Source organism: Temnothorax nylanderi, unplaced genomic scaffold, assembly GCF_030848795.1.
Source record: "Temnothorax nylanderi isolate EJ_2023f unplaced genomic scaffold, tnyl_v1.0 TNYL_tig0246_pilon, whole genome shotgun sequence".
In the NCBI taxonomy this organism is placed as follows: Eukaryota; Metazoa; Arthropoda; class Insecta; order Hymenoptera; family Formicidae; genus Temnothorax; species Temnothorax nylanderi.
Window position 1 is genome coordinate 263,325 of NW_027249308.1, and position 13,677 is coordinate 277,001.

Genomic DNA, 13,677 nt, shown 5'->3' on the forward strand with positions numbered 1-13,677 from the left:
AAAGGAGTCGCAAAATGTGGACAACTATAACATTTTTTTGCTGCGAGAGCTATATTTTTAGCAATAGTAGCAAAAGGTTTTGCTATTATTGTTAAAAATATTGCTCTCGCAGCAAAAAATGTTAGTTGCCTATATTTTACGACTAGATTTGTTACGGTAGCTAATTTTTTCCGTGTACGGATAAGTAAAAATACGGGTTGATAGGTAAGAATAGAGGGACATAATTAGACAGTTAAAAAACTGCTGATAAAAATTTATAATCTAAATAAATAATATATATATTAAACCACATGCACACTTACACACACATACACACATAGTTGTTAGGAATTATGTAATATATTATCTTATTATAAACATTAGGTATATATTATAAATTTGGTAATAATTGTATATATTAAAAATATTAATTATGTAATCGAGTGTATACGACAAAATAAAATTCTATACACTATAAAAAAAATTTGATAAATATTTGCTTTTGGGAACCTTAAAAAATGTAATGGTTTATATTTTTACAAAAATCATTAGTAAGTGTCATATAGGTCCGTTACCTCAATAAAGAAATTACTTTCTCACTCACCGACCGATGCGCAACAACGGAGTTATCTGCAACGTCGCTACGATGATTCTGTAACAAGCAAATATAACGTTTACATTAAAATAATGCTCCAAATAACCAATCCTTCAAACATTAATTATTATAAGTGTTGAATTTTTTATTCATCTTCAATATTCAAATATTACGAAAATAATTTTGAAAAAGAACCATAAGAATTTTCAGAATAAACTTTACAAATTTTGATCATTTTATAAATCTTTTCCTCTAATTAATATTTTTAATTCGAAATAAAACAATTCAAACTTAGGAAAGAACAATTAATTTTGCATAAATAAGAAATAATACTCACCGCAAAGTTGCTCCGACGGCGCCCGATGCCTCCTCCTCCTCTCAGATTGTCCAGATTATAAGCTTATTCGTAGAACTCCCTCGACGCGACACATTCTGGGCCGTTATTTTCTGAAACATATGAATAAACGATTTTGATTAAAAAGGAATAAAGGATACTTTATTAAATATTTTAACATAATCTACACGTAAAGTATTAATTCCAAAAGAAGCTACACATCTCCTGACAAAATATTTATTGGATCTCATGTTTTATTTTATTTTATTTCAGACAACGCAAAATGTCATAATCTATCCTGGCTTATTTATTATGAAATAATGGATCTATGAAATATTACGATTATCTGTAATGTAACGTTAATAATTGTAATATAATATTAATAATATTCTTATAAGCTTAATATAAATTTTTTATCTTTTATATATAATTGTATAATCATGGAAACAATTAGTAAATTCAGATGTCAAGTAGTTTATAACTATCCAATTATAAATAAGAAGATATTTTATTACGATATTTTTATATATATGTATATATATTTTTTTTTAATTTTTTTTTAAAGGTATTTTATTTTATTTACTTACCGGATACGATGCACAGCAGCGCAGTTGTAACACGTACTGCATTGATCTGTAATATGTACAAATATATTCAAATAAAAACAGTATCTAAAATAAATCAAAGAATAATATAATTAATTATTGCGTGCAAGACATAATTTTTTTGTAATTTGGACAAATATTTAATAAAAGAATGAATATGATAAGAAAAATTCTATACAGTTAACATTAATAGATATAATTTAAACAATTAAAAATCTTTTTGAAATATTTCATATGTATTTATTAATATTACATTACAAATATTTTACTAACTATTTTTAAGAATTTTAATATTAGAAAAGAATTTTAATCAAGAATTTTACTAATAAATATTTTACTGAATACTTTCGAATTTTTTAATATTAGAGAAAAATTTTAATTAAGAATTTTTTATAATTCAAAATATGCTATATATATTACACTATTATTATTATTATTATATTACATCATTATATTATACACCGATCTACAATGGATCTCTACTATGCAAACGAACGTGATTACTTGATCCATCAGTAATATGAATAATGAAACAGGTTATGAAATGTTCACACATTGCTCTGATTGCTCACCTCGCGATAGTCGCTCTTCTTCTTCTTCTTAAATTTTTTGGCTCCTGCCGCCGAACGGCGGACAATAAGGCCAGATATTCCCCTGTTTGATTAACAAAGTCTGAATCACCGTTAGCGTGGCAAAGTCTAAATGGAAATCACAAAGTTTGAATGCGAGTCAATGCACAGACAGTAACAGTCGCAGTACTTAAAAAAATTTTTTTGTTCCGGACAAAACACGTCCGAACTGGTCCGCGCACGTTGAGCGAATGATATCGCGATAGTCGCGACTGCTCCGCCGCTACCCCTGGCCTCCTCCCCTTTCTCCGTTGTTGTTGCCACTTCTTCGTGACACTGGCATATCTGTTCGCGAAAACACACGTTCGTTAAAATTAAGCACGCTAATCACTCGAACACAACGATCGCGCGGCACTTTGCACGACGCGCTCAATGTTAATCGCACGCGACACGCAGTTAATCACGTCGCGAGAGCGGAAAAATAGTACCTAGTAAACTACGAGTGCGGACTGTGCGGAGTGCCGAGTGCGTTCGATACTGGCTGCGTTCGGGGAGCGCGCTATTAGCGCTATTTGCTTATTCTATCCTTGTTCTACACTTGATGAGCGATAAAGATAGAATGATGCAATAGCGCTAATAGCGCGCTCCTCGAACGCAGCCACTGGCGACCGGCGGGCGGCGACGATACGCAAGTGAAAGTGAAGCGTGGCGTGAACGCGTCTGAGATGGTGGAGGGGACGCGCGGGCAACTTCACGCGCCGTGAGTGACGCAGCGACGCTACGTGCTACACCTGTTGCTCCTAATTTCGCGTTCGTGCGTTCTCGAACGCACTTCGAGAATGCGACAAATAATATACGCTCGGTAATAATCTCTCATGGCGCGGTTATTGCCTTATTGTCAATTATTTATGTATAACGCAAGTTAGTATTAGTGAGAAGAAATCGATGGGAAGTAACGTACGTGACGGTATGCGGAGCGTCTCGTAACACTATACCTGCTCGTTCGAATGTTGCTGCGTCAGTGATAGCGCGGCGTTTTCTTCGATAACGGCGCGCGTTTGTGAAGTTTTATCGCGCGTAATTATCTGTGTGTATTTTATATAGCGAAGTATTTGAAGTAATCATATTTGAAAATACAGTGTATATTTATTACATAGATTACACATTGAAAGATCACATAGAATAACATAGATAGATCATACAGAAATCTTAGAATGCATAACAATGCCGAAGCGTAAATTTCTACCCTTAGGAAAATTTACTTAAAAAAACTTAAAATAAACTAGAAAGTTTACCAAAAAAATTACTATTGATAAACTATTGATAAACTAGAAGTGATTTCGAACCAAACTTTAAGTATTTCTATAATATACTTTAAAGGTTACTTTAAGTTAACTCATGCAATTACTATTAATCACCCCAAAAAAAATATTCTGTCATTTAGTGGCTCCCGCTTGATTTTAGAGGATTTTCCTCTGAAATACGGTCTCAAGAAGATATTTTAAAATCTAGAGGAATATTCTCTAACCATGAGACACTAGACTTAAGATTACAGTCCTCTTAATACTAGAGGACACTGATTTCCGATATTCACCCGGAATAAAAAAAAATTATTTATTTCAAAATTTTATTACTATTTTATAACTAAATTTGTTTCTTAAGATGCAGTCTATGATTATAAATATTTTCTCGTATTTGAAAAACACACTTACCTTGGTGGGATTCGAACTCGGGACCTCTGGATCGTGAGCCAACTGCCTTACGTGGTAGACTACTTCTTAATTTGATGTAAGTGTTATATATAGTCTACATATGTCATAACCAGCGCAAATATATAATTTTCCAAAAATCATCTTAAGAAACAAATTCAGTTTAAAAAGAGTAATAAAATTTTGAATTGGATATATGATATAATATTTCTTAATGTCTCGTGTGGTGCAAGTGTGGTGAAAAGGGGAACTTGTCTTTTTAAGTATACTGTTGAAACAACACGCATAAGTTAAAATCAGCTTTAAGTATTACCTTTATAAAAAGTAAAGTTAAAGTATATTTATAAGTATTACGTTTGTTAAAAGTAAATTTAAAGTATATTTGCGACTTGCTTATAAAGTTTTTATTGAGGTTAATAACTTAAAGAAAACTTTACGCTCGGCTGTCAGTATACTATTAGTCTACTATTATACTATTAGTACACTATTATTACGGCTAGTATACTTTATAATACTTTATAATACTTTAAGTAACTTTAAAAAACTTTAAGTAAATTTTCCTAAGGGTATCGCGTATTTCAACAAGGTACCGCCGTAAATTAATTCAAGACAAGAGTGATAAATTATGTCAAGTAATATTTAATGAAGACTCTACAGCCAATTCGCACATAAATTTAAATATTTCTGCCTCGGATAATGAGCATGAAGAGACGTTACATATCGATTATATCAATAACGCCGATTCCGAAATTGTACAAGACGAAGTAATAAATTTACCGTTTTCCGATCAAACGAATATTTCCGCGTCTGATGTATTTTCACATCAAGCCGTTATAACAGCAGTTGCAGTAGAAGATAGCAGTTCAGACAAAGAAAACGATGATTTTAAGACATTGTATTGAAAATTATATTAAAAAACTGCATATTTATAATATATATTACGCTCCGTTTCTATAATTTTCTTATAATAATAAATAATAATACAAATAATAATAACAACTAATAAATAATAATAACGAATTAATAACAAATAATAATATATAACATATACACATAACGATCTATACAAATCTCGTTTACGATAATTCTTGTCAAAATGTTTTTGTTAAGCATTTCAGGATAATAAAATGTCGAATCAAGGATTTATAGTCGCAGAATTCTCCGATGGTATTCAAGTAATACCAAAAATTTGGCTACAAAATGACGATTTGTGCAAATATCCTTCGCATTACAAAACGGATTTGAGAATTCGAAAAGCAGTTGAAAAAGAGGAAATACCGAGTTTTGATTGGCCTGCTTATAAAATTAAGAGTATTTTTGGCGAGTATTGTAAGTATAGATGTAAATAAAATAGCTATTGAGTTTTGCATCGTAATACTTATTAATAATATTAAACTGTAAAATATTTTTAGCGTCCTTACACAGGGCTAACGAAAAAGCAGAAAAGGCAATCTACACGTCAGATATGGATACTGAGCAGGATACAAAATATTACAGGAAATTTAAAGCGAGAAAATTTATATACATACCTCCTCCGAAAGCGAAGAAGAGTCATGCGCAAACGTAAATTTACCACCTGTTCCGTGTCCTCCTGTAATACGTATGCATAAATTCTGTTATATTGTACATATTCAAAAATATCTTATATTTTGCATTAATATTTTTTATTACATTAATATTTATTACATTAATATTTTTTCAATGTTCTGTATTGATAGATCAACGACAGTGCAATCATCGATAACATGTTCTCGGGATCCGTTAAAAAATTACAGTGAATCAGAAAAGAATTCAAACTCAAACTCCCACTCATTTTTACAAGGTAAGCATACTCGTTACATCTAATTATGTAATATAATTGTACATATATGTGTATTAAATTTCATATCTATTTATAACGATATTATTGTAATTAACTAATTAATTACCTCTTATTTTAAATATTAAATAATGTAATTATTATAGTATATATTTCAGACATAGATGATTCAAATATATCATCCAATAAAGATAAAGAAACGCATAATACTGCCAACACAAGAGAGAAAAGACAAGATCGAAGAAGTGCTATAAATTATAATGATAAAATGGAAGATATATGTTGAATGTCTGTGAAGTTGGCACATCATTTTCCAGCAGATCAAAAATAAAAGGGAGTTCTTGTCGCATGCAGTCGAGTTCTATAGTTCCTGATACTTTTTAGTAATAGTTCTGGTGATTTTACCCAAAAAACAGTCGATCGAAAAAATGATCTGCTAACTTCCCGTAGCAGATCATTTTCTAGCAGATCAGAAATAAAAAAGAGTTCTTGTCGCATGCAGTCGAGTTCTATAGTTCCTGATACTTTTTAGTAACAGTTCTGTTGATTTTGCTTAAAAAAAAAGTATATTGAAAAAATTATCTGCTAATTTTCCGAAATCTCGGAGTTCCGGCTTATTTAAAATATTTTTCGAATAGTTCTGAGCATACTGAAGCATTTTCTAAAGAGTTCCCGACACTAACAATGTTGTATGATTATTTAAAAAATTAATACCGCCCAAAAACCGAGTACTTAAAGAGAAAAGAGTGATATGCTATACGAAATGTAACAGTTCCGGTTTATCTAAAATATTTTTCGAATAGTTCTGAGCGTACTGAAGCATTTTCTACAGAGTTCCCGACATTAGCAATGTTGTATAATTTTTTTATAAATTAATACCGCCCGAAAGCCGAGTATTTAGAGAGAATAGGGTGATATGCTGTACAAAATGTCGCAGTTCCGGTTTATATAAAATATTTTTTTAATAGTTCTAAACATACTAATTTATTTTCTAAAGAGTTCCCGACACTAGCAATGTTGTATGATTGTTTAAGAAATTAATACCGCTCGAAAACCGAGTATTTAGAGAGAATAGGGTGATATGCTGTACGAAATGTCGCAGTTCCGGTTTATCTAAAATACTTTTCGAATAGTTCTGAACATACTAAAGCATTTTCTAAAGAGTTCCCGACACTGGCAATGTTGCGTGATTGTTTAAAAAATTAATACCGCTCGAAAACCGAGTATTTACAGAGAAAAGAGTGATATGCTGTACGAAATGTCGCAGTTTCGGTTTATCTAAAATACTTTTCGAATAGTTCTGAACATACTAAAGCATTTTCTAAAAAGTTCCCGACACTGGCAATGTTGTATGATTGTTTAAAAAATTAATACCGCTCGAAAACCGAGTATTTAGAGAGAATAGGGTGATATGCTGTTCGAAATGTCGCAGTTCCGGTTTATCTAAAATACTTTTCGAATAGTTCTGAACATACTAAAGCATTTTCTAAAGAGTTCCCAACCCTGGCAATGTTGTATGATTGTTTAAAAAATTAATACCGCTCGAAAACCGAGTATTTAGAGAGAATAGGGTGATATGCTATACGAAATGTCGCAGTTCCGGTTTATCTAAAATACTTTTCGAATAGTTCTGAACATACTAAAGCATTTTCTAAAGAGTTCCCGATCCTGGCAATGTTGTATGATTGTTTAAAAAATTAATACCGTTCGAAAACCGAGTATTTAGAGAGAATAAGGTGATATGCTGTACGAAATGTCGCAGTTCCGGTTTATTTAAAATATTTTTCGAATAGTTCTAAGCGTACTGAAGCATTTTCTACAAAGTTCCCGACACTAGCAATGTTGTATAATTTTTTTTATAAATTATTACCGCCCGAACCGAGTATTTAGAGAGAATAGGGTGATATGCTGTACGAAATGTCGCAGTTCTGGTTTATCTAAAATATTTTTCGAATAGTTCTGAACATACTAAAGCATTTTCTAAAGAGTTCCCGACACTAGCAATGTTGTATGATTGTTTAAAAAATTAATACCGCTCGAAAACCGAGTATTTAGAGAGAATAGGGTGATATGCTATACGAAATGTCGCAGTTCCGGTTTATCTAAAATACTTTTCGAATAGTTCTGAACATACTAAAGCATTTTCTAAAGAGTTCCCGATCCTGGCAATGTTGTATGATTGTTTAAAAAATTAATTCCGCTCGAAAGCCGAGCGGTTGAATTTTTTAAACGATTATACAACATTGCTAGTGTCGGGAACTCTGTAGAAAATGCTTCAGTACGCTCAGAACTATTTGAAAAATATTTTAGATAAACCGGAACTGTGACATTTCGTACAGCATATCACCCTATTCTCTCTAAATACTCGGTTTTCGAGCGGTATTAATTTTTTAAACAATTATACAACATTGCCAGTGTCGGGAACTCTTTAAAAAATGCTTTAGTATGTTCAGAAATATTCGAAAAATATTTTAGATAAACAGGAACTGCGACATTTCGTACAGCATATCACCCTATTCTCTCTAAATACTCGGCTTTCGAGCGGTATTAATTTATAAAAAAATTATACAACATTGCTAGTGTCGGGAACTCTGTAGAAAATGCTTCAGTACGCTCAGAACTATTTGAAAAATATTTTAGATAAACCGGAACTGCGACATTTCGTACAGCATATCACTCTTTTCTCTCTAAGTACTCGGCTTTAGGGCGGTATTAATTTATAAAAAAATCATACAACATTGCTAGTGTCGGGAACTCTTTAGAAAATACTTCAGTACGCTCAGAACTATTTGAAAAATATTTTAGATAAACCGGAACTGTGACATTTCGTACAGCATATCACCCTATTCTCTCTAAATACTCGGTTTTCGAGCGGTATTAATTTTTTAAACAATCACGCAACATTGCCAGTGTCGGGAACTCTTTAGAAAATGCTTTAGTATGTTCAGAACTATTCGAAAAGTATTTTAGATAAACCGGAACTGCGACATTTCGAACAGCATATCACCCTTTTCTCTGTAAATACTCGGTTTTCGAGCGGTATTAATTTTTTAAACAATCACGCAACATTGCCAGTGTCGGGAACTCTTTAGAAAATGCTTTAGTATGTTCAGAACTATTCAAAAAGTATTTTAGATAAACCGGAACTGCGACATTTCGAACAGCATATCACCCTATTCTCTCTAAATACACGTGCCTCTCGAACTGTTACCGACAGTCGTAAATAGTACTTGCAAGGTGTGTTTGCAATTAAATATTTTATTAGTTGAATGCATATTTATAATATATAGACGGCATATATTTTTAAAATTGAAAGGCGTAAACAATGCCCCTTCGAGATTTTTATTTTAAATTCGTCGAAGCATTTTGTCATTTAATTATGTATACTTGAGTTGTCTTTTATCTCATTTCATACGTCAAAGAGATACATTAGAATTGATTAGAATACGAAAACTTGCAGGTAACCGTTGAGAATCATTTTTGTTCTTAGATTATCTACGTTGCAAGAAATCCAAGAGACGTGGTTTGTTCATGGTATAAATTCCAGAAATCTTTGAAACTTTATGAGGGATCTTTCGAACACTTCTGTAATAATTTCATGAATGACCACAGTAAGTTTTACGAAATGTTGATTAGTCTTTTCGGCTTAATTTATTTTATCTCAGTTATTATTCTGAAAGCCTAATCTCCGACAATTTCAGCGCTATGGAGTTCTTATTGGGAACACGTGAAGGAAGCTTGGATGATAAGACACAGAGCAAATATGATGTTTCTTTTCTACGAAGATCTGATAAAGGTGAGATAAAAGGAAATTCTACTTTAGTGCATTGTTTCATATAAAATAAAAGATAAAGAAGTTTCTTTAATTATTACATGTGTCAATTTGTTCTCTAAAACGATAGGAGGAAATAAATATTTTCGATTTTTAATCATTTTTGAGATTTTAAGTATTATAAATATGAGTAAAATTCCACTAATTAAACTTAAATCTTCTATACAATACTTGATTATATCATTTGGATTTAATAATCAAGAGACACGGTAGTGTCTCGCGCCAAGTACACGCGGAGCGAGACCGACCGTGACTCTTTTACGCGACGCGACGGGTTGCGAGTACTCGAGATGTTGAGATCTCGATAAACGAGTGAACGGATCAAGTTCTAAGTAGGCTTGATCGACAGCTTGGGGTCGAAATAGGGGGGGGGTTTCTCTTATAATATTCCGCTACGTGCCCTACGAGCGGAGATATTGCGACGCAAAGTCCAAATGTGAAAAATTTTATTTAAGATACTCCTCCTCCTAACGCCGCGATATCTTGATCACGTGATCAGAGAAAATGTCCCTTTCACTTTTTCGCCACTGGCGGCGCTTTCGCGCAGTGCAGATATAGTGCGTTCATATACGTGTTTGTACTGCGCGCAGTGCAGATGTACTGCGCGCAGTGCAGATAGTTAGTGCGTTCAGCGTGCTGTCACGTCACAGTCAGTTCACTTAACCTATCGAGAGATACGGTAGTGTCGGAGCGAGACCGACCGTGTGACTCTTTATTATTACGCGACGCGACGATTAATTCAATAACCTATAACACGGTAGTGTCCCACGTCAAATACGCGCGGAGTGAGACCGATCGTGACTCTTTACGCGACGCGACGTTAATATTTTTTCTGATTCAAGGTAATTGTTTTATTTACATGTAATTATCCTATTATTATACGACGCGAAGCGAAACCGCACCGTGACTCTTTTACGCGACTAAGTGCATGTGACAGGAATTATAATAGTTTACGTTTACGTGAGTATTTACTTCTGTAGTAACTTATACGAACGATATCTCATCGTAGTTACTATAAAATCTCCCGTTTATGCGGAGGAATTATCGTATCGTTCTTCGTAAGTTAATACAGAATTAAGTAACGTTCGCGTAAACGTAGTATAGGTTAGATTACCGATTTCTTACAAAATTTTACATAAAACGCGAGATTCACTTATGGGAGCTTTCCAGCAAGCGACACAAGTCGACACAGGTATCGTTTTGTCTTTGTTACTCATTGCCAAAAAAGAAAGATAGAACGACGTTTGTGTCGGCTTATGTCACTTGCTGGAAAGCTCCTTATGTATGCAAGTTTAACGTCTATTGAGTTAATATGAAATAATTTTCCTAAATGTAATAATAAAAATAACACGATGTTATATATATGCGGTTTGCCGTGAATATATATATATATATATATATATATATATATATGTGTGTGATTTCTGCCCAGTGCTCTGAATGTCATCTAGTCATACATATCATGCTTTGATACAAGGAACGTGAAAAAGAGCAGGAAAAGAAAAGGACAAACAGAAGAGACAGATTCAAACTTTGTCTTTTAATCTGGACAAAGACAATGCCGAAAAATCCCCGCAGTCAGAAAATGAGCAATCTGATGGCCTCGCGATTAAGAAGATTAAGAAAAATCCAGATGTAGATACAAGTTTCTTGCCAGATAGGGAAAGGGAAGAGGAGGAAAATAAACTTAAGGAAGAATTGAGGCAAGAATGGGCTAGAAAGCAGAACGCGTTGAAGGAAGAAGAAATTGAGATCACATTCAGTTATTGGGATGGATCTGGCTATCGTCGGAGTGTTATAATGAAGAAAGGTGAATGTCTCAGTAATTTAGAGAATTTTTAAGTTATTAAAATACTCCAGTGTCACTTTTGGAGTAACATTGGCGTGATATATAATAATGTTCTACTGCATAAATTAAATTTTCACATACAGGTAATTCTATCTATCAGCTTCTTCAGAGATGTTTAGAAGTTCTGAAGCGTGAATTCAGCGAGCTTAAAACAGTAATGGCAGATCAGTTAATGTATGTCAAGAAGGATCTTTCTTATATTACCGCACCATTATACGTTTTACGATTTTATTGTAACTAAGGTAAAGATACTAAATGATAAAACTTATGAAGCAATATCACAATGTTGGCATGTTATTTTAATGTATGTAATATTGCAATTAGGCACGAGGAAAAAGCGAACCTCTGTTCACATTTGACGTTCACGATGATATTCGTGTTATGCACGATGCTTCTGTCGAAACCGAGGAATCACATGCCGGAAAAATTTTACTTAGGTATTTATCATTAAAAGAATACTTTGTATAATTCTCTTTTATGTTATTTCTCATTAGATCATGGTACGAGAGGAACAAACACATTTTTCCAGCGAGTAGATGGGAACCTTTTGATCCAACAAAAAGTTTTGACAAGTATACAGTGTCGGATAAAAATAGGAAGAAAGATAAAATCTGATAAACTTAGATTCAACGAATTGTCCAATTTCGTTTAAAGGATTCAGATTCAAAGGACTGTAATTTAGTAGAGCTACATAATCGAGTAAATGAATTAAATATTATCACATAACTGAATGAATTAAAATCACAGTCCTTAAAAATACAATGTAGCTACAATATATATACATATATATATATATATATATATATATAATATATATATATATATATATATATATATTGTAATATATTACAATCTGTTGTATAATGAATCAATTGTACGATGAAACAAAGTTATTTATCTGGTTATAATATTTACAGTCCTTTGAATCTGAATCCTTTAAACAAAATTGGACAATTCGTTGAATCTAAGTTTATCAGATTTTATCTTTCTTCCTATTTTTATCCGACACTGTATACTTGTCATAACTTTTCGTTGGATCAAAAGGTTCCCATCTACTCGCTGGAAAAATGTGTTTGTTCCTCTCGTACTATGATCTAATGAGAAATAACATAAAAGAGAATTATACAAAGTATTCTTTTAATGATAAATACCTAAGTAAAATTTTTCCGGCATGTGATTCCTCGGTTTCGAGAGAAGCATCGTGCATAACACGAATATCATCGTGAACGTCAAATGTGAACAGAGGCCCGCTCTTTCCTCGTGCTTATAGATATCCATTAACAGGTGGTGCTTATGGTCGGCAGTCCAGACTCCGGAAAATCGCATTTTGCAAAGAATTATCTGAAGGAATACGGATACGTCAACAGAGACACTTTAGGCAGCTGGCAGAAGTGCATTGCTGCAGTCCAACAATACTTGAATCAAGGAAAAAGTATAGTTATAGACAATACCAATCCTGATCCAGCTTCGAGAAAGAGATATATTGAGATAGCCAAGAAGCGCAATGTCTCGGTCAGATGTTTCGTCATGACGACAAGTATAGAACACGCGAAACGTAATAATAAGGTAATCGAAAATTAACATTAACCGTCATCGTGTGAAAGAATCGTATGAAGTAATGTTTCCGAAAATTCTAATCGATTTATTATTATATTACAGTTTCGCGAGTTGACTGATCCAAGCCACATTTCAATCAACGAGATTATTATCAACTCCTACGTGTAAGTAGATTTTAGATATATACATCTCTACACTCAAAATTATTTATCTTTGGATATGTAATTATACTTTGATGTTACTCTTTTGCAGGTAAATGGTCGACAGAAGCTTACAATGTGGTACAAAATTGTTCCTCAAAGGGAGTTGCTGCCCAAACTCAGATTGAAGGTCGCATTCAAACTAATATTTATGCAAATATTTATTTTATGATACAAAATTATGAGGTAAGTAGTTATTATTATCCAATCTTCGAGAATCTCTTTGCAGATGCGCAAATTAATTGAAATTAATTGATTTTTTAAAGCTAATTTCCCTTACTGAAGAACTGGTAATGAACGGACATGCTGAACAAGTAGGCATGGGACCAGATGAATGAAGCCAGAAACACTTGAATCCATCTGTACATAAGAGTTGTCAAGAAACTCTACAATTTTCACGCATAATCCGCGATTCTTAGTCAGTATGGACTAGAGTTTAATACAATCGCCATTGATGATCCCCTTTAATCGCGTCAAAATTGATTATTTCGCTTTTTGACTTCGTTCTTTACTCATGTTGTAAAATAGTTTTCCGATTGTGTAGAATATATTTATTTAGAAAGAAATTTATAAGATTGTTATATTGATCGTAGAGTAGAGAAAACAATAAAACTTTTAACATTTTACAA

The 13,677-nt window shown here is 32.8% G+C and overlaps 2 protein-coding genes and 1 long non-coding RNA gene across 7 annotated transcripts; 2 read left to right on the top strand and 1 right to left on the bottom strand.

The window, feature by feature from the left end:
- Nucleotides 1–484: 484 nt before the first annotated feature.
- On the bottom strand, nt 485–2,707 carry LOC139779863 (uncharacterized). Its single transcript, XR_011720041.1, has 5 exons — nt 2,571–2,707; nt 2,086–2,427; nt 1,496–1,541; nt 912–1,021; nt 485–631 (listed from the first exon to the last, which is right to left on the bottom strand). It is a non-coding gene; the product is annotated as an uncharacterized lncRNA (long non-coding RNA).
- A 12-nt stretch (nt 2,708–2,719) lies between these two features.
- On the top strand, nt 2,720–5,963 carry LOC139779862 (uncharacterized). Of its 2 annotated transcripts, XM_071718336.1 has the most exons (6): nt 2,720–2,842; nt 3,009–3,169; nt 4,902–5,120; nt 5,204–5,354; nt 5,510–5,613; nt 5,769–5,963. In XM_071718336.1, the coding sequence occupies exons 3-6, from the start codon at nt 4,919–4,921 to the stop codon at nt 5,894–5,896; spliced, it is 585 nt and encodes a 194-aa protein (XP_071574437.1). In that variant the 5' UTR covers nt 2,720–2,842; nt 3,009–3,169; nt 4,902–4,918; the 3' UTR covers nt 5,897–5,963. The 2 variants fall into 2 exon arrangements, with proteins under 2 accessions (XP_071574437.1, XP_071574436.1); XM_071718335.1 differs by lacking the exon at nt 3,009–3,169 and having other exon boundaries at nt 2,723–2,944.
- A 3,125-nt stretch (nt 5,964–9,088) lies between these two features.
- On the top strand, nt 9,089–13,403 carry LOC139779860 (uncharacterized protein F21D5.5-like). 4 transcript variants are annotated; one of them, XM_071718332.1, is made up of 8 exons: nt 9,089–9,221; nt 9,312–9,406; nt 10,875–11,252; nt 11,375–11,533; nt 12,576–12,857; nt 12,951–13,012; nt 13,101–13,234; nt 13,315–13,403. In XM_071718332.1, the coding sequence occupies exons 4-7, from the start codon at nt 11,468–11,470 to the stop codon at nt 13,102–13,104; spliced, it is 414 nt and encodes a 137-aa protein (XP_071574433.1). In that variant the 5' UTR covers nt 9,089–9,221; nt 9,312–9,406; nt 10,875–11,252; nt 11,375–11,467; the 3' UTR covers nt 13,105–13,234; nt 13,315–13,403. The 4 variants fall into 4 exon arrangements, 3 of the variants coding, with proteins under 3 accessions (XP_071574433.1, XP_071574432.1, XP_071574434.1); XR_011720039.1 differs by lacking the exons at nt 9,089–9,221; nt 9,312–9,406 and adding an exon at nt 9,839–10,284 and having other exon boundaries at nt 12,596–12,857; XM_071718331.1 differs by lacking the exons at nt 9,089–9,221; nt 9,312–9,406 and adding an exon at nt 9,980–10,284.
- The last annotated feature ends 274 nt before the right edge of the window (nt 13,404–13,677 follow it).